At 38.5% G+C, this 26456-nt stretch overlaps 2 protein-coding genes across 5 annotated transcripts in view; one reads left to right on the forward strand and one right to left on the reverse strand.

The window, feature by feature from the left end:
- The window catches only part of SDCBP (syndecan binding protein), a 28469-nt gene extending 19576 nt beyond the window's left edge, over positions 1-8893 (forward strand). Inside the window, exons 5-10 of one of the 3 annotated variants that reach the window (XR_013997052.1) lie at positions 2142-2300; positions 4444-4619; positions 6072-6243; positions 6801-6892; positions 7762-7931; positions 8706-8893. Coding sequence is in view for 2 of the 3 variants with exons in the window: in XM_081111228.1 (XP_080967354.1) it covers positions 2139-2300; positions 4444-4619; positions 6072-6243; positions 6801-6892; positions 7762-7816 (657 nt within the window). In the remaining variant the exon portion in view is untranslated. Of the gene's footprint in view, positions 1-2138; positions 2301-4443; positions 4620-6071; positions 6244-6800; positions 6893-7761 lie in introns of all 3 variants that reach the window. The other 2 variants (XM_081111228.1, XM_081111229.1) reach the window with 2 other exon arrangements.
- Positions 8894-8898: 5 nt separating this feature from the next.
- Positions 8899-26456, reverse strand: part of NSMAF (neutral sphingomyelinase activation associated factor) — a 45633-nt gene continuing 28075 nt past the window's right edge. For both annotated transcript variants that reach the window (XM_081111226.1, XM_081111227.1), the window contains exons 12-31: positions 26079-26187; positions 25007-25183; positions 23187-23266; positions 22540-22630; positions 22385-22448; positions 21220-21271; positions 20996-21116; positions 20469-20600; positions 19678-19720; positions 19216-19376; positions 17684-17783; positions 16345-16403; positions 15936-16003; positions 15120-15187; positions 14586-14709; positions 13647-13730; positions 12271-12421; positions 11668-11770; positions 11253-11362; positions 8899-10187 (exon numbers count right to left, since the gene is read on the reverse strand). In XM_081111226.1, the coding sequence (XP_080967352.1) occupies positions 10093-10187; positions 11253-11362; positions 11668-11770; positions 12271-12421; positions 13647-13730; positions 14586-14709; positions 15120-15187; positions 15936-16003; positions 16345-16403; positions 17684-17783; positions 19216-19376; positions 19678-19720; positions 20469-20600; positions 20996-21116; positions 21220-21271; positions 22385-22448; positions 22540-22630; positions 23187-23266; positions 25007-25183; positions 26079-26187 (1992 nt within the window). In that variant the 3' untranslated portion in view covers positions 8899-10092. The remainder of the gene's footprint in view (positions 10188-11252; positions 11363-11667; positions 11771-12270; positions 12422-13646; positions 13731-14585; positions 14710-15119; positions 15188-15935; positions 16004-16344; positions 16404-17683; positions 17784-19215; positions 19377-19677; positions 19721-20468; positions 20601-20995; positions 21117-21219; positions 21272-22384; positions 22449-22539; positions 22631-23186; positions 23267-25006; positions 25184-26078; positions 26188-26456) is intronic.

A 26456-nucleotide genomic window follows, 5' to 3' on the forward strand; every position in this document is an offset into this window, starting at 1 on the left:
CTCAGACATTTTAGACTCCCTTCTGAATATCACTTCTAAGTAGTCCATTTCCTTTGTGCTCTTCCCACTTTTCTAATTTATTAGGAGTTAAACACGCAGATGCCTTGACTAGTCCATTCTCCTTTGTCTTCTGCATGTTTCTTATGTTAATTTGATCCATTCCAGTCCTACTATAACCGTATTCAGAGCTTCTATAATATACCTCTACCCTAGATTATTATAGTAGCCTCTTACATCTTCTCTAGCAACTTCTTATAACAAACAGTACTAAGCCGCTGCTTGAGTAATCATTATGAAGTACAGGTCTATCATATTTGTTTGTTCACAATTAAATACCTGATATTTATTTATCAAATATTTATTGCAAACTTGCTTATATCAGTTAGGGTGCATTTGTAGAAACAAATCACAGTAGATATTTTATCAGCGATAACTTAAGAAATTAGACAAAGAGGTTGGAGCATGGAAAAAAGCAAAAATGGAGTATCATTATAATTGTGGAAAGTCGTTCCACCTCCTAGGATTGGGGTGGCGTAGGGAAGAGGTTGGAGTTAGCAGAACCTAGAAGCGTGTGGGAAGAAGAGCTCCAGGGAGCTGGGCCTCAGACCTTGGAGGAGCGGCAGTGCTGGTACCTCTGAGAGGTTGCAATGAGGCTGGTTCTGGGAGTGTCAGTAAGTTCTGGAAAATGGAATTAACTGCTGCCACCAGGGTTAAGCTCTAGGACCAGGCAATGACGACAGTACCCAGAAGCAAACAAGACAGAGCACTTGTCTCTCCTCCAGCCTTCCAGTCTCCCTCCCTCTAGTGCTTCACGTGATGGATGCTAACCTGAAACCCGCTGACAAAGCAAAACGTTATTTGCACAGTTCAACCCCCAGCATCACCAAGTAGAGTCTAGAAGGGTGGGTTTGGAGCTAACAGACATATTTTGTTACCTGGCACTGCCTACGCCCTTGACTACGCAGTCTATCCCTACACATCTACAAATATTATAACTTCATATGAAGCAATAACAACTTTATAGTGTTCCCTTAAAAGATGCAGTTCTTCATAAAATTGTGGTTCAGTAGGGGGAGTGCAGGAAGGAGACAGCCTATCACGTTTCTCTCTCCCTAACCCTTCCTCTCTAAAAATCAGCGTTTCTCAACCTGTGGGTCGCGACCCCTCTGGGGGTCGAACGACCCTTTCACAGGGGTTGCCTAAGACCATTGGAAAACATATATAATTACATATTGTTTTTGTGATTAATCACTATGCTTTAATTATGTTCAATTTGTAACAATGAAAATACATCCTGCATATCAGATATTTACATTACAAATCATAACAGTAGCAAAATTACAGTTATGAAGTAGCAACGAAAATCATTTTATGGTTGGGGGTCACCACAACATGAGGAACTGTATTAAAGGGACGCGGCCTTAGGAAGGTTGAGAACCACTGCTAAAAATCAATAAAAAACATTAAAAAAAATAAGAAACCAATTTTGGTCAAGAAAACTTGAAAACAATGAGAAACTTGAAATATGGTACCTGGCACAAGTCCCTGCTATTCTACGGCAGTCTGGTTTGTGCCTACCATTGGCTAATCCCCAGATGTTTATTAAAGGGGATGAAAAATAATATTTGTGGTATGCAGCACTCACGTAACATGCCCTTTTCTTTTAATCCTCACAATGGCACTGTTGAGGTAAGAACGTTGCCCTTTTATAGACACTTTAAAGGGGTAAGGAGTTTGCCAAAATCAGACCATATAAAATAGAACCTCTGGAAAACATTGCATAAGTTTCAAAAGTGCAATATGGCCTTTTAAGTTCTAGGATCATACATTTGAGTTGAAGGCAAGCCAAAGTACATATGAAAAATGGCAGTGAATTCCGAAGGCAGCAGGCAGACAGGAAGGCATTTACTCCATTGAGGTGATAAATGTGGGAAGAAGTGACCTGAGGAATTGGTAAATAAAAACCATGGTCATTTTTGCATGAATCAAACGATCTGAAGAAAATAATTTCCAGATTACTTTTTGGGAAACCACAACTTGAGTATATTCAAGTTACTTGTTTTAGTTTTGTTGTTTTTTTTTGTTTTTTTCATGGAGAATGTTTGTAAATACTGATACATTGTGTATCTTTTTGTCAGCAGTTGGTAGCAAGACCTTCCAGTATGAACTATATGGTGGCTCCTGTAACCGGTAATGATGTTGGCATTCGTAGAGCAGAAATTAAGCAAGGGATTCGTGAAGTCATTTTGTGTAAGGATCAAGATGGAAAAATTGGGCTCAGGCTTAAATCTATAGATAATGTAAGTATTTTTGATGTCTATTTGTCTAAGTAGCTTATAGGACATTAAGTGATTTGTGTTGGAATAATTTAAATTGAAATGCTTTAATAAATTATAATGGTGTATTTATAATTAAGACTACTTTAAATCTAACAAACTTTTCCCACTTGGAGATGCCATACTCTGAAGAAGCAGAGTTGGGATGTCCAACATTACCTTGAAGATTTTTTTCTTTCTTTCTTGAGTCCTCTTCTTGGAATAAAGTTCACTGGTCTGTATATATTATAACATAGTTTATACAAATAGAAATCTGGCATTGAAATAGGGCAAGGGATATGGAAGTTAAGAAAAAACTGACCAGTGAAAATCAGTGGTCTTGTGATGAGTATTTTTAAGCCAAAGAATGATTATTTAACTTGTTATGGAATGGTTTTGCAGTTCTGTTATTGCCATCCTTTAATTTGAATTTAATAGGTCATTTTCTGAGCAAAGGTGACTTTCTAATTAAGGAAGCCATTACTTTACCTTTATAATTGCTTCTCATCTCCTCTTAACTGTACTGAAGAAATTAAACAGGGTTACTCTCTAAGGAAGCACTCAGGATTGTTAAGGACTTGCCCTGATGTATGATTTCGGGTATTGCCTTATTGGGTTCCTTTTTAGTATTGAGACCTCAGCTCATTGTGTCCAACCTTTTCACATAGAAAATGAGCATGGCACATATTATTGGCTTATGACCGAGGCTGATCTTGGCAGGAGCCCCAACCCTGCCCCAACCCTGCCAGCCTACCCAGGGGCTGAGGACATCGATGCCTTTGAACATTCCTAGCTTATTGAAGACACATCAGGGTGCTCTCTCCTTTTTCAGTGAATGAAGTATTTTCTGTCCCTTGTAACAGGGTTTCTTCTCCGCACCTTCCTTTGTTCTAAAGAGACAAGATATTCTTCACAGGCCCCTACCCCCCACTGCAGTTATCCTTCCAGTGGGTTTGTCCATTTGGACAAAACTCCGTTGTCAGGCCACTTACAGATGCTGCCTAGTTTTCCTGAACTGCCTAAACTGAAGTCGCAGACACACGACAGAGGTCAAGTCTGACCCAGCTTAAGATGGTAGAAAGGGTCTAGTCTTGTAGATGCTTTCATATTTTGTCAGGTTCATTCTTCTATACTTGTTTATATTTTATTCATCTGAGTTAGAGTTTATAGAAGTAAAAATATTAAAACATACTTGAGTTTTCTGTATTTCATAGTGGATTCTTTATAAGAACTGGAGTGGTATTGAATGTGCCCACCTTTTTAGGCTGTTAAATAAACCCTACTCTTAATTATGCATAATTTAGCAAGTGGATAAAGGAATCCTTCAGCTCAAAAAGTGAGTTAGGACCTTAAACTATCACTTTTCAAACTGTAAAAGAAATCACAAAACTTTTAACACTTGATTTGCTTTCCCCCTAAATAATGATCATGTGGCCAAAACCTATTCAATATTGTCAGACTCGGATGTAACAGCTATTATAGTAAACCTTTGTTTTCCGTAGTCTTTTTATTCCAAAATGAAAGGAGTGATTGAGGATGGGTAGATGGGTCATGAATTGAGGTATAAATTATTACTGAGATCTGACCTTTTTGCCTTCTTGGGATTCTTGCCTTGATAAAAATTTTCAATTTCTTTTTTGGGGGTAACACATATACTTAGGTAATTTTTTTTAACACATTTCGTACCGCTCAGGACTTTTCTCGTGTTTCGCGCGCCATCTGTTAGGGACTGCTCACGAGTGTTCTCGTTTTTCACGCCCATGGAAAAAGGAGCGAATCTAGATACTTATGTAAATTTTGTTTGGTCCCTCTTCATAGAGGAAAATGTTTTACGCAGTACCATACGTTAAAAAAGTACTAGGAACTTTAATTGTTTGTTTTTATAAATAAAAATGTTACAATTATTGAAAAACAACACCTAAAGTGCATTATGATGATTTAAATAACGTGCAGTTTGCCCAAAAACGTGTGGTCCCTGGCGTATGTCTTAGAGATTTCTATGCGGTACGCAGTGTGTTAAAATTACTAAAGTAGACTCCTAACCTAAACAGTTGGTCCTCATTTTCCATCATTTTAAAACTATATCATAACAGTGCTAAATGACCAAAGTTATTTTCTTATTCTCTAGGGCATATTTGTTCAGCTTGTCCAGGCAAGTTCTCCAGCCTCATTAGTTGGTCTGAGATTCGGGGACCAAGTGCTGCAGATCAACGGGGAAAACTGTGCAGGCTGGAGCTCGGATAAAGCACACAAGGTGCTCAAGCAGGCTTTTGGAGAGAAGATTACTATGACTATTCGTGACAGGTAAGTTGACTGGACAGTTCAAATGGAAATTTAAGACCAGTTTCCCTTTTTCTTGGGCTTTTTGGATTCTGTGAATATAATATTTATTTTGTTGCAGAAAATAATCAAATGTTACTGATGAGCCTTAGAGTCTTAAAATTTGTGTGGTGCAGATTTTTCTTACATAGTTTGGTTTTTTTAAAAAGTGTTTTGATTTTGCATACACTTTTATTTCAGAGCTTACAGAAATTCATCCTCTAAGAAGTTACTTTCCTATCTTAATCTGTTTCTGTAGAAAATAGAAAATGGACATTGGAAAAGTGAGCAGCATGCATCTTGGGGCTCACTTTCTAATTTACTACTTAAGACACCCAGTCTCCAGGGTGGAAGTGCCAGGGTCCCTGCATAACTCCAAGTCTCTACAAGTTCCAAAAACAGACCTGGCTTTTTGGCTGGTTATGAAGCTCTAGTTGTCAGGGTGGGAAGATGGGACATTTTATTTAGCAGTTAGTCAGTTTAAAACGGAAACATTTAGCACATGAAATCTGGGCATCCATTTATTTTCTTGCCCCAGCCCTCACAAGTGTTAAGGGTGGGCCTCTGTCATATTGTTGGAGTTAGCTTTAGAGTTTTTCTTCTAAAACTATTATTTCTTGTGTTTCTAGTTTCTCACATGTGGAAGGTACTTAGTAAACATTTTATAGATAAATACCATTTTTGCTTTATATCTAAGGAAAAGAGTAATAGTAATAACGTGGACCAATAGGAAGAGATGACTTCTGAATTTTATGAAAGCACAGGTTTATCAGAAAATGCATGTGATGACATGGCAGCAGAATTATAGAAAGGTGAGCAAGTATAACTGGCATGGTAGAGCTGGCTGCCTTATTGTAATAGCTACATGTCTTCCTTTCTAAAAGGAACTTTCTAGAAGCCATTTAAGTCTTGGATACTTAAAAGAAGGAAATATTAGTAATTTAGGCAAACCATAATGGATAAATTAAAAGAAAAATACAGTCTACCCTTGAGCATGAGTTTGAACTGTGCGGGTCCACTATGGCTTTATGGGCCCAGCACGCTTGCGCTGCACCACTCTGCTCTCTACCACTAGGGATTTAAATTAATATGGGGACCTGCGCAGTTCAAACCTGTATGGTACAGGGTCAACTTTTTTGAGCCACTGTTGGCAATCTGCAAATGAGGATGGCTGACGATAGTTTATGCAGAGTCAAAAGTTCTATGCAGATTTTTGACTGCTTGGAGGGTCAGTGCTCCTAACCCCCTGCATTGTTGAAGGATCAACTGTAATCTTTTATGCTAAGATATTCTCAGAATGTACAGTATCACAGCCAAACTTAGTTGCTCCTATTGGAAACACTGAGTTTATGATAACAAAACAACTAGTATGGCAGAATAGAAGTCCATTAAAATGTTTACTGTGCAACTTTCAATTGAATCTATTATGTTTTACAGGCCCTTTGAACGCACAATTACTATGCATAAGGATAGTACCGGGCATGTTGGTTTTATCTTTAAAAATGGAAAAATAACATCCATAGTAAAAGACAGTTCTGCAGCCAGAAATGGTCTTCTCACAGAACATAACATCTGTGAAATTAATGGACAGAATGTCATTGGGTTGAAGGTAAAGAACTTGTTTTTTGTCTATTCAGATGTTGCTGTTTTCATATTGACCCCCAAAATATAGCGATACAGTGGTAGATATGTGATGCGGGGATCTGGGGTTCTGGCTGTACTCAGGCCATTCAAAGGAGTTATCTGGGCTATTACTAGGAATTATTTATTGTTCCTATAACAAGGGGCTGGAGTAGATGATCTCTGAAGTCCCTTGAACTAGAATTTTATGGAGACATAGGCATTAAAGGTTTGATGGCATTTTTAATGAATGCTTGTACAACTTTTTCCAATTTGGGTTATGGGCAACAAGTAATAGTTTCTATTCAAATTCCTGAGTAAGACTCTTTTAAGATCTAAAGGATTTCATTATAACCTGCTTATTTCATAATCTTTGGTTAACTGAGGGGATATTGTAATAATCTTAAGATTGTGATTCTACACTAAACTTGGTAAGGAAAACTAGAAAAAAATTGTAAATACCAAGAGTCAGGATTTTAGAGAGATTAGCAAAACATAAGAGGACGTATTTGTTTAAGAAGAATAACAATTTTATGTTTTCAATAGGACTCTCAAGTTGCAGACATATTGTCAACATCTGGGACTGTAGTTACTATTACAATCATGCCTGCTTTTATCTTTGAACATATTATTAAACGGTAAGTAGACACAGTTCTTTAACTTGATGCTTATGCTAATGTGACTTAAAGGCAAGCACAGTACAGATATATTAATTCCCAAACTTTTGGTTCTTTACCTAAGGGGTGACATTGGAGTAAATTATTTAAAATCAGAGGATTTGGTTGGTAAGGATGACCCCTTACAATTTTTCTAAGCTTGGAATAAAATTCATTACACACTGGAAATTTTGACATTTCCTACTAGGAAAAGGATATACGAGCAGATTTGGGCAAACTTTCTCTTCAGCTTCCAAAAATGACAAATTCTTACTGGGTGTTAGGAGTCACAGTTTTTACTCTCTCGAGCATTGCGGGAGGCAGGTAACGGGAAGACTGGAAAGCTGAGAAAGGAGACTAGAAAAGGGGCAGCATGGGTTACCTTCCCTGGAGCTTTTAAAATCCTGGCTCTAGCAGAACTGTTTTTGCCAACTTAGAATCCTTTTTTTCAGGATCTATTTTGCATATGGAAATAGGCGGATAATGTATTTTTGTTAGTTTCAGGTGCTAGGTAGAAAGCAGCTAGCTACTTTTGGGGTATAAAAAAAGGAGTTACTGTCGAATAAGTGATAGCTGTCCCCCAGTTTGCCTCCCAGTTCATAACAGCATTTTTTAAAAAAATCATCAGCCTTAATATACAAGGACTTACTTGTATCTTATCTAACTTTTCTAGCCAAGATACAGATAGTCTTTCACAGTGGACATTTGCAAAACAAGTAGATTACATGAGACCCTTAAATCAGAACTCATTAAAAAGACCTCCCCCCCACCATCCCACTTGATGCTTCATGCTAACAGCTGCTAAGTTTGAATTGGAGTTTTCTTGGGTCAACATAATGACTCTCTTGTAGGATGGCACCAAGCATTATCAAAAGCCTGATGGACCACACCATTCCTGAGGTTTAAAAGTCACGACACAATGGAAACTTGGCTGAATTTCTCCAGTTTACTTCTTTGGCAACTTCACTCGATATTATGCACAGGAAGCTTCCTAGGAGCCAGAGAGCATATGCTGCATGAGGTCCTTTCTGTCTTACAGTATGGCTGGGAATCTAACTGTTTGATCTGATAATAATTGTTCAGACTTCAATAGTTGTAGCCTTATCCTGGTTTTACAGATGTGAAACTCTCAAAATCAAGAGACTTACTTTCATAGATTTAGTTTCTCTACTGGAAACTTGATGCTTTTACAAGCCATTATGATTAGAATGACTGATGCAGGCTTAGCTTTGTGTTGGAGCCAGTCACCTTTGTCCTATAAGTCAAGTAGTGCTGTTACTTTAGTTCTATGGTGTATTTGCATTTTTACTGTTACCATAGGACATTTAGAATGATTGCTTTCGGTAGTTGTTTGTGTTTTTTTTTTTAGTTATCTCTGTGTGTAGTGTGTTTCTGTAAACACCAATTAAATAACACTGGTTTCATTCCATGTAGGAAGCATTAAACAATGTATGCAAGTTGTATTAATTATCATTAAATTTTAACTACCTTCACTTAATATGCTTGAACTGCTGCCTTAAGCATCTAGAAGAAAAGCCAAAATATAACTATTGCTGCCTTTCTAATACCCATAATGCAGTTCCATATTAAACTGACATGTACGTTAGCCCCGAACAAGAGCTATATGTATAGTGTAGCTGCTTAGATGCATTTGAGATTTTCTAGTTATAGTCATTGTGTAATGAATGCAACTACTTCTCATAGTTCCTGGTATCATTTTCTGATAAATGAATTACTATATATTTAATGTAAAAATTCTTAATACTAAGTAGAATAAACTTTTTTTCATTCATAGGTTATATCACTTAACTGCTTTGGGATGGTCTTACAAACCATGTTGTCCTGGTGATTTGTTCTATTTCCTAACTTTGCCCTGAAAACAAAATGGCATTGACACTTTATCCTGATTTTTCTTTTTCTCTTTGGTTTCTGCCTATTCCAATTAAATATGTATGTATAAATAAAGTCAAAATTTAGCCAGACTGTCTATTGCACCTTTTGGAAACTGTCCATGGCTTTCACTAAACTAGTACATGACCTAGAAAACGGACATGTGAAATTCACCTGGGACTTGTGGTGGGAGTCCTTTCTGCAGCAGCTGACATCCAGGGGTCCCGAGAAGGCCCTCTGCTAGGGGAGAAGCTGATGGACAGGTCTGCAGCCCTCAAGGTGAGCACCAGGAACTCGGGTGAGGCTGTAGATTCTCCCTAGCGATACTTGAGACCAAGTAATGTTTAATGGCACTTAAAACTGACTGAAAATTCTATCATCCTAGTCTGACTCAAGTTTTCCCCTATGCCATACTGCCTGCAAGATAAAACTATTTTTAAAGAGTATAGAAAAATTTTAAATCCTATATTATTGTGGTTTAGAAAAGAAAAGTGTTACTGCTTTGCAGCTTACCTTGTTTGAAATTTAGCAAAGCAAACCAGTGTTGCCCAGTTTGATGATCTACTTTGCTGTCTGGACTTGGATCTGAAGATGGTTCCAAGTGTAAGAACAACATTCACATCACTAAGTATGGTTTTCTAGGAGGATCAACACTTGAAGTTCTTAAAAAGTCCTAGTTATTGTAGTAAGAAAATGAAAACGTTGCATTACAGAAAAATATTTTTAATGTAGAAAAGATGAGCATTTAATAGTTATCATGAAATAAACTGTTCCTGTACACAGTAAACTTACTGCTGTAAGAACGGCCATTCCTTCCCCGGGTCCCTGGAATCTGGGGACAGTAGGTTATAGAAAGTAACCACACCATGAAAACACCCAGAACCCAGGGGGCAGCAATGGTGTAAATCAGGAAGACAAAGTAGTGACTCAGGAGTAGAGAATACGGCACATTTTCTTGGAAAATTCTAAATTGTTAAGTGCTTTCTGAATGTTCCCCAGCCCAATTTAGCCTCTCTGCCACTCAAACCTGCCTTCTGACCATCATCATACTGGGATGATCATCTGCCTTACAAATGTTAATGTTCCTCCCTAACAGTGCTGTGCCTTTACCTCCCTTTCAGGACGGCAACTAACAATTTTCAGTGACGTCACCATGACTTAGAAAGTTTAAAACCACAAATTTCTTATGTGGTAAAACTTATACTACCATTGCACTTTCACCAGTTCATTTAAAAGTTTGGTTTAAAAACACATTAAATAGAGTTTTTAACATTCAGGAGAGGAAAAGGCACTTAATACTGCAATTTCCAGAACATAATTTTTCTGTCTTCCCCTCCTGTGATGATGCTGCTACACTGTTCATTCATCCATATACAGGTCACAGCACCTACAAGGAAAAGACGCTGGTTAGGGATGGAGTTGACAGAAGGTCCCCAAAGATACACTAGGAAGTGCTGTACTCTCTTATCTGATAATAACTGCTTAGTCCGAGGAATCTGTGAGGAATAGAAACCATGTATATAAGTAAAGCTAAAAGAACTGGGAATTATGTACTAACAAAAATCAGGAAGCAGATAAGGGAGAGAATTGGTGTTAATCTGATGATTTACATCTATTTCTATCGGAAAGAGTAAAAATGTTAAAGCTAGTAAGTTGGGGGAAAAGGCATAGATACATCATTTTATAAAGTTAAGAAGCACTAACCCTGTAAAACTGGGTGACAGGGAAGAGAGGAAGGTGAGAAGTTAGCAGATACTTTTAACCATTGACACTAGAAGAATTCAAAGCCATAAACCTTCCAAATGATCAGGAGAAAGCAATGCAAACGTAAGCAAATACAGTGAATCTCCAGAAATCTAAGTGAAAAGACATATGACACTATTATGCAAACATCCTCTCAACGAGACACACCCTGGACTGAAACTGGAAAAGTCCTCTAAGGAAGACAAGTGGGGGGTAGGAGACAGTGGTGGGAATTTGACAGCTTTTCTCGTAGTTCATTGTATTGTTTTTAACTGTATTAAAAAATATTATAGCTTTTACAATGGCTTTTAATTATCCATATGGAAGTTACTGTAAAAACTTCCTTTTTGGAGTCAAATGTCCATCAACATAAATCTAAATTCTGAAGGACCCAAGAGATACAGGCCAGCCAGGATGCTGGAGGGGAATGTTAGAGCCCAGAGGGCACAGGGGCTGAAAGAAAAGCAAGTTTGAATATTAACTGTATCCTGCTACTTGACTGAATTTGTTTATCAGATCTAATAGTTTTTGGTGGAATCTTTAGGATTCTCTCTATATAGTATGTCATCTGCAAATAATAACAGTTTTACTTCTTCCTGCCCAGTATGGGTATCTGTTTCTCTCTGATTGCTGTGGCTAGGACTGCGGGAAAGCAGGTTTGAGTTCGGTATTTTGGGAAGAAAGGTCAGGCTAATTAAAAACCCCTTACCTTTATGTCCCTGTATTCTCTCACAGAGTTTTCCTCCGAGGAGGTCCCAAACAAGAAGTTCACCAGACTGACTTCCGGATAAAACAGTATTTCCATCCCAGATAAAGCACCTGCAAGAATAATCTCTATATAAAAGCCTAATATGCAAAGTGTCCCCTCGGGAGTTCAATCGCTAGCTATGACGTGCGCTGACCACCAGGGAACTGCGCAGAACAAAGGAAGTTCCCCCACCATCAGCCACTAGGGACCCTACCTGTGCATGGTTTTTGTGCACTGGGCCTCCAGTTTAGAAATAATCATTTCATTATTCATCATGAAGGAAGAGCTATATTATTCTGGCCAAAGTAAGCCCAAAGGCACATGCTCACGAACTTGTGTGTAAATGTCTTCACTGTTAGTAACCCCAAAAATGTACCTCTGGGGCTTGTCGGAAGTCATGGAGGAGATAAGCATTCCTGTCTGCACGTCTATTACATTCACACAGCTGTCTTCTCCTGTGCTGAGGACATGGCGACTGTCTGTAACACCAAGGGACACAGATAAAAGGTTACAGCTTCAGAGCGTAGATTATTATGAGATTTTATTTCCGAGTCTGGTGGCCTAATGTTCATTCTCATTTTCCTTGAGCTCCTTGTTTTACTTAACCAATGACTATCCTCTCTTTGAAATGCTTCTGTTTCGGAGCATTTGAGATCTTGCTCACCAGCATGTGCCATCAGTTTGGCTCAAATTCTTAGGGACAAAAACAGAAATGCTGTGTTTCTAAGACACTGGGCAGATGCAATTACAAATCTTACAAACTAATTTCTCTAGTGAGTTGAGGGATAAGTAATAATATCCAATACAGTTTTTCTACTCGGTACAAATGCCACAAGTATACTGTATTCTGCCATGAAGAAGCCCTAGCTATAGGCAAAACTTTTATCTGCAAAGTGTTTTTCTTTTTACATTTTTATTTATTTCAAAATAATAATTTGAGTCCCCCCAGGATCATCTGCATTAAAAAGGACAGTAATACCTGGGCTGAAGGCAGTGTCACACACAGTCCCTGAATGGCACTGACTCTGGTGCAGTATGGTGGCCGTCGTGAGGTCCCAGATAGTCACCTTGCCTTCTCTGGTGCCTGAAACCAGCAGTGTGCTTGCAGCATTTAAACTGATGGTATCCACCTGAGCAAGAAAACATAAGTATTCCCTTTAGAATTAGGCTCATAAGCTATGTTTCCCTAGGCCAGTTCAAATATGTGGGCATAATGATGCAGATTAAACTCTATGGTACAGTGTCCTCGTGTAGTTAATGCAGATGTATTTAAACATCACCTACTGAATGATAACTAATCTCTTCGTATGCTAGTGAATAAAATGAAGTGTTATTTGGGGAAATGTAATGCTGTTTCCAAATAGCCTAAACTTGTCAGTCTAATTCCATGAATGTTAAGTTGTAGAGATTTGCCAAACTGCCTGAAACACAGCTGATTGATGATTTGAGGAATTTGGGAGGGCGGGGAGGGGGGGTAGTATCTCAAGGTTATACCTAAATACTCATCTTGAGTTACATACTAAATATTTCTTGACTTCAGTTGATCTGTCAACCATGCAAACTAGGCATCACTTCCCAGCATCAGAGAAAAGGAAGTACGTACTGGGAGCGAGAACCGAGTGGGAACCAGTGGAAATAGCAACGTGAGAAAGGGACCAGGTGCCAGCCTGGTTTTGCCCCTGACTGCACACACTTGGGCTAAATAATAAGGTCAGTGTCCTCTGTGGTCGATGTGCATTCTCCTAGAGCAGTGATGGCGAACCTATGACACGTGTGTCAGAGGTGACACGCGAACTCAATTTTTTGCTTGATTTTTCTTTGTTAAATGGCATTTAAATATATAAAATAAATATCAAAAATATAAGTCTTTGTTTTACTATGGTTGCAAATATCAAAAAATTTCTATATGTGACACGGCACCAGTTAAGTTAGGGTTTTTCAAAATGCTGACAACACTGAGCTCAAAAGGTTCGCCATCACTGTCCTAGAGAGATGGTCCCTTCTACCTTCTGTGTCAGAAAATAGGAAAGACCATGAGGCACATCTTGTTGGCCCAGATACTCTGAGGATACCCAGATATTCAATGTTGTGCTCAGGGAAATAGCAAACGGGAGGAAAAAGGACAGAGCAGACTTGGAAACCCAAAGAGTCAACTCGAAGAAAGAACAGAGTCTATGATCAGTAAGCAAAATAACACCAAGCAAAAGATCATAAACACGTAGAAAAAATCCTGAAAAAATCAAGAATCTGGCCCCCAGACCTAACCGGTTTGGCTCAGTAAGAATCTGGCCCCCAAGTTCCTGGACTGAGAAGCTCAGCTTTCATGCACTCTTGTTGCTGGTACTCAGTACTCACACTAACATCATGTTCCAGCTCGGCCAGCAGGTCAAACTGGTGTCTCTTGGTGCCTGTCATTTCTGCAGGAACACTAGACCACACCTAGGATGGAACAGAGTGCAGAAGATATTTGCAAACATGTAATATAAGATCATGTCTAATACATTGAAGAACTCTTGACTAACCAACGTCCATTGAACATACTTGCCCCAACTATGGAAGCTGCCTAATGCTTGTTTCCTCTCAGCGCCCTTATTCCGCCATTCTGTGCTTACCAAGAGGCGGCTGGACCTGTGTCTATTTCCATCCCTTGCACTTGCTGTCAGAAATATGCAATTTAAGCATTGTTTGAACTAAGGAAATACTAGTGCATAAGTGTAGTGTCTATTAATGTCTTGAGAAGACTCAAAAAGGCAAGGCACTATATTGCATCAGGTGTAAGCAAGAAACTTATCTACAAGAATGGGAGGAAAATATTGAAAAAAATTTGAAGGAATTCTACCGGTTTTAGGTTTTTGCTTTCTTTTTACACAAATGCAGATTGGAAACCAAAGATGATGAGTACTGGTCTGGTATTCATATATGGTCTTACCTCAGCAGGATAGTGAATAATTGTGCATTTGTATGTTTTAAGTTTAATAAAATGCATTCTCTCTCAATGATTCCCCACTTTCACTTAACATTTTCTATTTAACTGATCAATTGCTAGTCCCAATTGTGTTAGATAAAAGGCGCTGCATTTCTCCCAACGCCCAGTGGAACACACAGCAGAAAAATCATGAAAAGTTCCTATTATATTGAAAAGTGTACATGTTAAAAAAAAAAAAAGCAGTAATATTCAATATCCTTATATATCACTTACATGCTTTGTGAAAAATACTGAATTAAACAAGTTAACAGTTGAACGGTTTATATTTTTATTATCCAAACATTGTAAGTTAGAAATTATATATAAACCTTCACGGTAGAATCCCACGATGCAGAATACAGCCTGTTGTCATGCCAACAGATCTTGCTAACAGCATCATCATGTCCCATTAATGTGCCTTGGCTCCTTCCAAATGCTATAGAATAAAAATAGCTAACATAAAAGATAACGAGAACTATTAAAACAGCATTCAACTTAATTTTAAGCCTCTTAAACACATATTCAAGAAACATTATGTTGTTTCATACTTACTAAGGCCCACTAGAATTACAAATTACTTGTTCTCATATAAAAATACTGAAAATTTTAATTTAAAACTAGAAATTTCCAGGTCTAGCTCTTAATATGATTTCACCTCAATTTAAAACAGAGAAATAGAGTCCAATTGGAGAAATATTAGACTCAAATAATTATGTTCAAATCCAACAGTTTCATCCTCATCCAATATGTGTTCCTTTTTAAAAACAACAGTGTCCTGCCAATGGGGGACTCGTTTGCTGCTTGGTGTCCCAGAGGCAGTTACATGTGAGTGGAATGACAAAGAAGCATGCACAGATACATACACATTATTATCCCATGAGGAACTTATGACAGTGTCATCTCCTGGTAAAAGTAAACAAGACGATAACGCCTGAAATACAAATGATTCGGCATTAATAATTACAGTAATTAGTAAGTCCCCAACATGGCAAAACCACCATACAAGATTCCCCCAAAATTAATGCTCGGATTCTGTTTGTTAGCCTTTTGAAATAGACAAAGTTTTTTTCAACTGGCTAATTCCAGATGCCATGTTTCCTCCCAATGGCAGGGAAGTCTGTGTGTCAAGCGCGCGAGGACTTGCCTAATTCTCAGGGCTCTGCAAGGCCCCGGAGCACTGGAGGGACCCCTCAGCGGTGGGAAATCACGGGGGAGGGTGGCCTGGGGACTGTCAAGAATGCGAACACCCTCTCAGGATTACAGATTCATGTGCGTAAGGAAAACTCCCAAAATTCTTCAGGGAATTTCAAAATCTTTCAGGTGACTGACATTAACAGTAAAACGCTCTTTCAGAATCACTGGGGTTCAAGTATTAGGTATCCCACCAACTCAGAAATGCATTAAGTTATTTTAGTAGCACATACACATTCATCTGACGGTTCCAAAACAGGAATGATTTATTAAGAATTCTGCTGGGTAGCAGTTCAAGTTGTTTAGGCTACCAATGAAATCACATTATTATGAGAAAGAGGCAACTTGAAAAAAAATGTAAATTTAGAAGTAATCTAAGGCATTCTGTCAATATCACACAGGAATCAACAATTGGGGGGAAACAATGAGTGTGTATAAAACAAAGTGCTACATGGATTTCTAGCATGACGAAATGAAAATGAACTCACCATATCTGAAAATGATATACTTCTTTGTAGCATTTTGGATTCTGTAGAAAACATTTTCAAGGTGTTATCTAATAAGGAAAAGAAACAGGTAAGAAGGACTTCCTGCCTCTTACAGATGACAACGACGCTGCCTTCCTCTTCCGGAGGCTCCTCCCCAGCAAGCAGGTGGGGAACGTGCTCTTTCCGCCCTTTCCCTTAAAGTTTGGGAAACCTCAGCCACAGAAAGGCATTCTTCATGACCTTTTGGCAAACCACAATGACATTGTATGTACTATGCCACAAATTAATTGCTCCGAGTTTATTTTATGTGGGGGCAGCACATGCAAGTACAGTCAGTCCTTGACCTGAAAGTCATGAAGCTTGGACACTACGATCCTCGGAAAGCCATTTTTCAGGTGGGAAAACATACCTTGTGATGTCGTAAAGACTGATGAGCCATTGCAAGAGACGGCTATTCCAGTGACCGCCCTGTTCAAAAACAAAGTTTTATGAATGGCCTCAATCATGCACAAGGACACTGGTCTCCTTCAAGCCCTTGGTTTAATTTTACCAAGTTTCTGTGATTTTTTTCTAAACAGCTTGCCTGCTGCATCTGTCCCACCTGATACCTGCCCTTACCAAAGCATCACTAGGCAACTTCTAATTTTGTTCTGGCAGGACTTATGGCTGGAAAACATTCCCACTCTTAGCTTCCTGAGCTGCCACATTCAAAGTGTAACACATTTCTGACAGCTGGAAAACTGCTTCTTCAATTCCCTTTTATTTGAACATCACCCAAGGACTGAAACTCTTATTTAAAATCAGTTCTTTTGCTTGATCACTGAATTGAATTTACCAGCGTCTGCACAGTGATGAGACCACTGTCCAGACAGAACTAGTCTAGCACATCCTGTTAAAGGTTCACTCGTGTCGTGACTGCCTTGGATTCATGCCATTTAGAGAGGCTGAGAAAAGGCCACTGTTACAATGGATAAGGAACTGTATTCTTTTTAGGAGGCTGCACTCTGATTTTAAACCACTAATCTAAAGTAAGCTGGCATGTTTCACCCACGTGATTTCAAAATGCCACCAGGCAGGATGTCTATGGTGGAGGAGCAGGACACTGAGCCTGGTCTGGGTCTGTGTTGGCTTTTTTCATCTGTAACAGGATGGATCAGGTGACTTCAGTGCCTCTCAAGTCTTTCTACCAAAGTATAAAAATATCCTTAATAGCGGAAGACAGGGAACACTTGTAACCCCTCTAGGTCCAGCAGGAAGCCCAATGTCTTGGAAGTACAGGCATTATTTTTAAAATTCTAGGTGGACCAACTATAGAAATGAGAACATGGGAGGCCAACACAAATCCATTTTGTTCCAAAAGTTCCCTTGCCACATTGACATCAGGTGGCTGATCACTATAAACACTTGAAGGAGATAAAAAAAAAAAACACAAGATGACATTGAAAGAGAACTTCCCCCTTGATTCAGCTTAAAACAATTTTTTTAAAAAATATATATTTTTTTATTGATTTCAGAGAGAAAGATAGAAACATCAATGATGAGAGAGAAACATCAATAAGCTGCCTTCTGCACACCTCCTACTGGGGATTGAGCCTGCAACCCAGGCATGTGCCCTGGCCAGGAATTGAACTGTGACCTCCTGGTTCATAGGTCAACGCTCAACCAAGGAGCTACACCGACCTGGTTTAAAACAATTTCACCCCAGGCCAAGACGCCAACTTCTGCAAGGACAACACAGACATTCTTACTCTTTGTGGAGTTTATGTTGCTCGTGCAACTGCAGTTTGGCTATGTTATTCCAGGCCAGTTTTTTGCTTTCTTCAGTCAGGTCCTCAAAAGACTCTTCCCCTGGAGAAGCACATTAGATTATTGCCAAGTGAGTCAACTCCATCACTAACAAGCATCACAGATAACACGTATCGGAGTCACAGTGTCTTCTATTAAAATAAAACAACCAAGAAAACGAAATAGCCCACCAAAATGTAATAGCTTTGAAATGTGTTGGATAGCTCCGTGTTAGTTAAGGAAAAATAATAAAGTATATAGTAGAAATAAAGTAAAAACCATTTGGAGAAAGATTAAAAAGTATATTTAAAAACTAGAGTATTTTGTTACTTTTATCAATGTTTGCCCCTAATTTAAGAACTTCAGGAAATAGGAGCCCGAATAACCATTTTCTTGTCAATAATATTTGCAAACATCAGAGGGTTCACTAAGAATGCTGCAGTTGTTTTGGGTTAGCAGGGGAGAAAGCAGAGATGAAAGCAGTGACTCCAAGTGCTCCTGGACAGGACTAAGTAATCCTTCACTTCTGTTTTTAGTAGGGATGGGACAATTACCCTTTAAAATAATCACAAGACAGTGATGTGGGCCCGGTGAGTAAGCAGAGCACGGGTTTAAGAGGCGTCACAAGATAATCCTATGATCTTTATGACTTAACTCTATGGGGTTATCGCCTTGAGACATACTCCCAGCCAGCCCTGGGTCACGTGACTCTAGCGAGCTATTCCTCCACAGCTGAGAGCATGCTCAGCAGTGTGTGCCTATAAAGTCTGAATGTGCCTGGAACAGAGAGAAGTGGAGATAAGTGATTTTGCTCCCAAAGTTCCATGTAGTGTAAAAATCCTGAGAGCCAGGAGGTTGGAGGCTGTTTTAGGTGAAACACTAAAACAAGGGTAACTAGATGAAAGTGTGGGAACATTCCACCTTTTCCAAATACGAGATGTGAGGACAGTGTCAAGTTCATCTTAGCACCTGGCATATGCCTGGCACAGAACAGATACTTAGCAAGTGTTTGTCAATTGCTTGAATAATACAATCAAATAAAGACAGCAGAGCACCTTGAATTCAAGGTCTGTAAGCTGGGGGTGGAGAGGAGAATGAGAGATGGTGGAAGTAATTTTGGGGAAAGAGTAGGGCGGAGGGCGACAGTTAAAGCAGCCCTGGCCAGGGTGTATCAACAGAAAGGGAAAAGCACAGGGAAGAAGCGGAACCGTAACAATCGCAACAAAAATCCTGCCAGGCTTCAATGACCAGAAAACAGAAGTACCTTGTCTTTAAAGCGAGTAGTTACCAACAAACAAAACACCAACAAAAACAGGTGGCTGGGTTTGGTTTGTTTGTTTTTGTTTTGTTGTTGTTTTTTTCAGGAGAACCGCAATAAGATGGTAAAGATATTATCTCTAAACAGCACAACATTCGTGTTTCCTCTTCAGAATCATCAGAAACGTCTTAAAGAAAAACGAAAGGTGCTCACATTTATTCTCTTTGCAAAATTTACCTGGAGAATCTGCTATGGAAACGCTATCACAGGTTTGGGGCAAACTTTTGAACTTTTCGGTGATCCTTTGAGGATGTGGTGTCACAAAGAGCTGTTTTGGTGTCTGCCCAAATTCCAAGATTTGGGTCAGCATGGCTACTTTCTCGTCCGGATCCTCGATGCTTTAGGACAGAACAAAAATAATGCCGTGAGCCCCTAGGGTTCCCATCTCCTGAAAGCACACATTTCAGATGGTACAGATCAACCAGAGAGAGTTTCAAACACTCACTGTGTGTCAGGATTGTCTAAACCTTAGCACAGATTTTAAAAAATTTTTCTGAGGCTCAGTAACTCACATAATAGTAAAAGCAAGATACAATTCACTGTAAATTTTCCATATCTTAACATTATCAAATAAGCACATCAACCATTTAGTTAAAGAGGTATTTTGTTCAAGTCAAAGCTCCTTATAGACATATGTACCTGTTCAAGTCCACACCTCCTTCATAGGTCAGGGGATGAAATACTGGAAGGAGAGAAATAAAACACCATTGAGAGATGTACTGTTGAGTTACACACTCTGTTCAAAATTTTAAAACCCAGTGACAACTTTAAACTTGTAGTCAAAGTAACTGATGGTTCACTCTGCAAAAAAGACTAGTAAGATCCAACTTTTCAGTAAATATCAACTTGAATTATCCTTTGCTGAGCAGAAATCTCACTGGCAGGTCAGAGGAAATACACCTCAGTGTATTTCTCGGTCAGCTTATCTTCCCCTGGGGGGAAGCAGGTCACTCGGCCCTCTGCTCTGGCTGTGAGAAATCAGGCCTGAATTTCCAGCTCCACTTCCTTGTCATCAACCCTGAGAAACCTGGAGGCAGGTGAGAACCGAGACCGATGAGGAGGTATATTACTGCTGGTTTCTTCCAGCTCAATACAAAGGAAACTCTGGCCCTTCATAGCAACTGAGGTCGCTGTTCCATCATGTTCTGATTGAGTTTTAATTGAAATTATTGAATGGGATAGCGAGTACTTGCTAAAATTAGAAGACTTTAGAACAAGACCTCTTGGGATCATGCTGAAGTAGATGTTCTTTAGGCAAAAGGACTTCCTCCTCCCTCACTTAGTATCTAACCCAGGGTCGCTGAGCCAGGAGGCACTGTTTGCGGATAGAAGTTTCTGTTGAAGGAATAAGCTTGACTCTGCCCTCATTTTGTTGTTTGTTTATTTCATGTTCATCGAACACTAATGAACTTTCAATGACTGTGACATACCATTATGGGCCCCAACAGCCTCGCTTCCTTTTTGTTTGTAGCCAAACACGAGGTCAATCCACTCGTGAAGGTGCTCGGACACATAATTGCTTTCCAGTGCCTCTTTGCTCTTCTGGAGAAAGTCCTCGGGACCTGGCAGATTAGACTCCATCAAAACACGGCAGCGTCCACTTTACTTTCTCTCACTTCTGTCCTCTACCCACAGGCACATAAAGCTTCTCGGGTAGGCAGGAGGCACATATTTCTTAATGACATTTTGTCCCCATCATGTACAATATAAATTTTGTGGCGAGAAAAAGTGGCAAAATCATTTTCCTAACATTTAGGTCTCTCAAATATATGTCAATATTTTTACAGCCTAGATTCATAGAATATTTTTTATTTGGAATAGGACTGGTATTGCCTCATTTAGGTAGAGAATGACACTGTTATTTTTCTTAAAATCTAGGCAACTAAGTAATTAATCCCACTGAAACTGCACTGTCAGGGAAGGGCTTTCTACAATGGCACACTGCTGAGGTACTCACTCCGTGCCCACGGCGGAAGTTCCACGTCATCTACCATCTGCCCTCCTTGTCTCTTCCCCAAATCCAACTTCAGACTATTGACTAAGAAGCTGACATCATCACCATAGAATTCTGGAATCAACTGAAGGTGCCAGGTGAAAAACAAAAAAAGAACAGCAACAACATTTTTTAAAGCAGTTAGAAAACACCGGCCCCATGAATCATTAACTTTTTAAACCGCTTACCTCTTTAAAATCTGTGGCACCATCCAAACAATTTTTCCAAGTTTCTGCAATACTAAATATATATATAAAAAATTAAACTGACTTTAACTCAGGGGTGTAGAGACAGAGCTTTCTCTGCACCAAGGTGTTGTTCTACACTTTACCTATACTAACTCATTCTCTCGTTAATGCAATCCCCCTTTCACAGAAGAGAAAAATTCCCCAGCTCACATGGGAGACATGGGAGTGAGCAGGGAGTCAGAACAAGGCCCAGATGGAATGTCTCAAAGGCCATGCCAGGAGCCTCTGCACGCATATTGCCTCACTGAAGGACCAATGGAGGCAGGTGCTTAACCACTAGAAGATCAGCACAACTATGTCAACAGCTCATCTCAAAAAGGAATGATAAACAAACGTGTAGAGCTTAAACAAAGATTGGAAAGACACAGACCAAAGACGAATAATGAAAATTCTCTCAGTGTGGACGGATGCCAACTGAACTTTATTTTCCTCTTTATATTTCCTGATTTTTTTTTTGTAAAGAAGTATTACTTTTATAATTTAAAAGAAGTTATTTACAGACCCACAGGGAACTGTATTCAACTCATAGCAAAATTATCGACCTATGAACCAGGATTCGATTCCCGGTCGGGGCACATGCCCAGGTTGTGGGCTTGATCACCAGTGTGGGGTGTACGGGAGGCAGCTGATCAATGATTGTCTCTCTTCATTGATGTTTCTATCTCTCTCTCCATCTCCCTTTCTTTCTGAAATCAATGAAAATATATTTTAAAAAATTATTTAGAATAATGAAATAATTTTGGAAACATTCCAAATGTCCAATAATAGAGAAACAGTTAAAATATATTCTGGCATACATTAGAATGTGATATAATATTTAAAAAAATGAGACGTTTTAAAAAACTTCTAATGACATGGGGATAACTTCAAGATCTAATATGGATACAAAAAGTGGGACAAAAACTACTTAAAAATATGTTTTCACATTTCTATGTGTCACACACACAACTAGAAAAAGCCTGAAAGGAATAGATATAACAATTAGTGATTTTTTGCATATCTTTATATTTTTGGCCCTATATACTAGTTTTTTTAAAACAAACATATTGTGCACATATATAATTAGGAAGTTTAAAAAATGGTAGGTGAGGCAATTATGTCAAACCTGTTGAACATTCTATCTGCATTATCAAATCTTCCATTCTGTAGGCACAGCATATACTCTGGTGCTGGAGGGGAAATCGGAGGTAATGAGATACAGATACACTGAAGAGACCCCATGAAATAACATTGACTTGCGGTAATGATAAAGAACCTTACCAATCCTGACAAGATAAAACAGCACGTAACCTGGGGAAGAGTAGTGACTGCCATACATGAACTTTGGCTCTAGCATCTCCTCGTAGCGTTCCTACAATATGTGAGAAAAAAAGACTTCTAAGTGGTGGCTATGAAAATAACAAGTGACTCGTAGTAAAAACCTAAAAGAAATCACGGCATGAGTACATTATACTCCTTAATTTCTTTCTTAAAATAGGAAAAGTAAAGATAAAAAGAGGGTGGAAAATCTGAACAAATACAGCATTCCTGTGACAAGTATTTTGGTTTTTTTGGCGCAGTGGTGACGATATTGGGACTGGATTGAATGGAAGATGGAAGGGATTTTATGTGTCTCTTGTGCAATTTACCAGAGAGAACCCTCCATGAAAATAAGTTAGTACACTGGCAATCAGGTCAGCCTCCTACTTCCTGAATCGTAGGCAAAAAAAAAAATGCAAATGGTGAGCAGCTATATTCATTGGGGAAGGCAGCAGGCAGAGAGGCAGGAGTAAGGAAAAAAAACAAAACATGATCACTCTGGACAATGTTTGCCCTAAGCCTTGATGAAATGAGTTTCAGTTACTATAAAAATATAGGCCATGGTTCAGGAAGTTCCTCACAGACCAAGAATCCTGAAGTCCACGCACCAGTAGTCTGTCCAGTCGCTCCTTATTTAGGGCTCCTACTGGTTTCCCAAGATCCCGGAAGGTTCCTGGGTTTGACAAATCTACGTAAGTAAATAAATTTTAAAAAATTAATTAGAATAAAGCAAGCAAACCTATACTTAATAACATTACCTCCATGAACTGATTCACATGCACACATTTCCACAAAATAAACAGTTTTAAAAAACTGAGACAGATCCATTAGAATTACAGTATTTCTTCCTTTTTTTTTATTGTTTTATTGCTTAAAGTATTACAAAGGGTATTACATATGTGTCCTTTTTTTCCCCCGCCCTTGACAATCCCCTGGCCTCCCCTACCCCCCAGTGTCTTATGTCCACCGGTTATGCCTATATGCATGCATACAAGTCCTTTGGTTGACCTCTTACCCCCCTCGCTCCTGCCCCCCAACCCTCCTTGGCCTTCCCGCTGCAGCCCAACAATCAGTTTGAGGCAGCTCTGCCTCTGTATCTATTATTGTTCATAAGTTTATAATGGTCTTTATTATCCCTGAATGAGTGAGATCATGTGGTATTTTTCCTTCATTGACTGGCTTATTTCACTTAGCATAATGCTCTCCAGTTCCATCCATGACGTTGCAAATGGTAAGAGTTCCTTCCTTTTTAGAGCAGCATAGTATTCCATCGTGTAGATGTACCACAGTTTTCTAATCCATTCATCTACTGATGGGCACTTAGGCTGTTTCCAGATCTTAGCTATGGTGAATTGTGCTGCTATGAACATATGGGTGCACATATCCATTCAGAATTACAGTATTTCTGGTAGTTACTTATACAGCTGTAAAGGTGAGAACTTTTGAGTTTTAATTTAGCAACATCCATTCAAGAGTGATTCCCAATTTGAAAACATCATAAATATGGATTTTTTTTAAAAAAAAGGCCTACTGAAACAAGCTATATTCCAAGTAAAACAAAAAATAAATAAAAATTAAAAACAAAGTTTAAAAGCCCATTATTCTTCTACTAAGATTTACATTGTAAGTTTGAATTACAAGCATAATTTGAGAACTGGAGACCTGAATATTATCAGAGAAATAAATTACCATATTCCTAGAAAATCTGTTATCTCTTTCAAGTACAGAGTTCAATAAGTGAACTGTCCAAAGGAATTTATTGTTCGCAATATATAATTTTTAAATATTAAAAAATAAAATCACAATACAATCGCTATTTTTGTTAAAATAATTTGAGAGAAGTACATATACCACAAAATTAAAATGGCTACCTCTCAGTAATGTAATAATTGATGATTTTTATTTCCTTTAAAAAATATTTTAGTACATTCTAAATGTCATATAATGAATAGTTATTAGTTTGGTAATCACATTTTAATGTAAATTTTAAAATAGGATAATCTGAGACAATTTTCAAAGTGAAAAATTACAGTATTTCAAAACTTGGTATTTGTAGACAGTAACGATAATATGGCTTAAAATTATATGCATATGGGGTGGGGGTGGCCAGGGAGAGGTCAGTGGGGGAAAAGGGAGACCTATGTAATACTATATGTAATACTTTAAACAATAAAGAATTTTAAAAATTATATGCATATTTTCTGGGCATGTCCTTTAAGAATATGTGAGTACTATTTTTTGGATTAAGAAAATTAAGAGACAGTGGAGAAAACATAAAAAACACACATAATTTACACTGACATTGAAATGACAACTAGCAATCTTTAGTAATAAAGTTAAAATGGGCTCTAATCTATTCAAAGATCACATCACAAGTCTACAACAGAATATTTTCCTCTCCTTTAAGAAGTAACTTTGAGGCATTTACCCAATTCTGAGCTGCAATAGTCACTGATGATCCAGGGGAACACCGGGTACTGCGACAGGTCGTTGCAGCTGCGGTCGGCCAGGTTGTTGAGGTGCAGCAGGTACTGGTAGTTGGAGAGGTGCCCGCGCTGCCACTGCAGCGTGTAGCTCTCGGCCGTGCGCTCCGCCACGTGGTGCTCTGAGGAGGACAGGCCGCAAGGTCACCACTGAACTTGGCAGACGTTGGCTAAGCATGGAAACACTAGCTACTTTAAGTGTAGTCTTTTCAATGCATTTAAAAAAAATGCATTTCAAGAAAAATAAAAGTAGGGTACAGTTTGTTTTCGCTATAGATCTCAGAAATGGCTTCACTGTACACCAGAAGAGCAAACGAAATTAAGATGGTATTAATAAAATCCCAACATCTATTTTTAGAAATCATTCTAGTCTAGTCATCTAGCAACTTTGTAAACAAGAATAATTACAGTCAGCCATACAAATTAACATATTTACGCATGAAAAGAAAAATACAGGTGTTTCCTCTAACAAGGGTGGGAAAATGTACACTTCCCATGCAAGACTGAGAAAATATTAATTAAAAGCAAATTCAGTCCCACAGGTACTATATTGAGCCTTGAGGTTCACGTGTTTCTTTGTGTTGTTTTCTAAGTTCGGGATTAAGGCCACAATTAATGAACACAAACATATGACTGGAGAGTTCACTGCCTCACATTAAGGAACTGAATCGTGGTTTTCATAAACTAATATAAGACATGACTGGACACAGAAATAATTAAGTGGAGTCTTTATAATCTATTCAATTTGTGTGTTGTTAAAATCCAAAAGAATTTAAATATTTTTATCAAGTTTTTAAAACACACAATGAACTATTACCAAAATTCAGTTATGTTTCCCTTAGTTTTTTAAAATGCCATCTTGCCAACTGTAGTTACTATGGAGAAGCAATGGGTAGAACCACAGAGAGGCGATTCTAGATCCAGCATTTTCTTTTTCCTTCTCTTATTTCCTATCCTGGTTACTTAGGAGTTGAACTACCTTCATACGAATAGAACAATGAAGGGTGAACACCAGACCTAGATACGTGGCAATATAAAAATAGAGTTCATCTCTATCTTGAGGGTCGTAGAACTTTAGGTAGATGTCAGAACACAGGTCATCTTCTGTGCAAAACACTTCCAATCCCTATAAATTCAGAAAGAAAAGAATAAAACAAGTAGCATTTCCTTAATCTTACAATTGCAATATAAGCTATACAATCACAAAAGCCTCCCAATTAAACATCTACATTTTTAACTTGTAGCTCTTGTATTCATTCTCCAGCTTTAAATTTGATTCAGCAATGCATATACATATAAATTTCCTGAGAACAAGACTTGTATCTTTAAATTTTGTAAAATCCCTTTTAGTGTTGATTATTTTTATTGATAATACCTTTTGTGAATTTAGTATTT

Source organism: Myotis nattereri (assembly GCF_964212035.1).
Source record: "Myotis nattereri genome assembly, chromosome: 17".
Taxonomy (NCBI): Eukaryota; Metazoa; Chordata; class Mammalia; order Chiroptera; family Vespertilionidae; genus Myotis; species Myotis nattereri.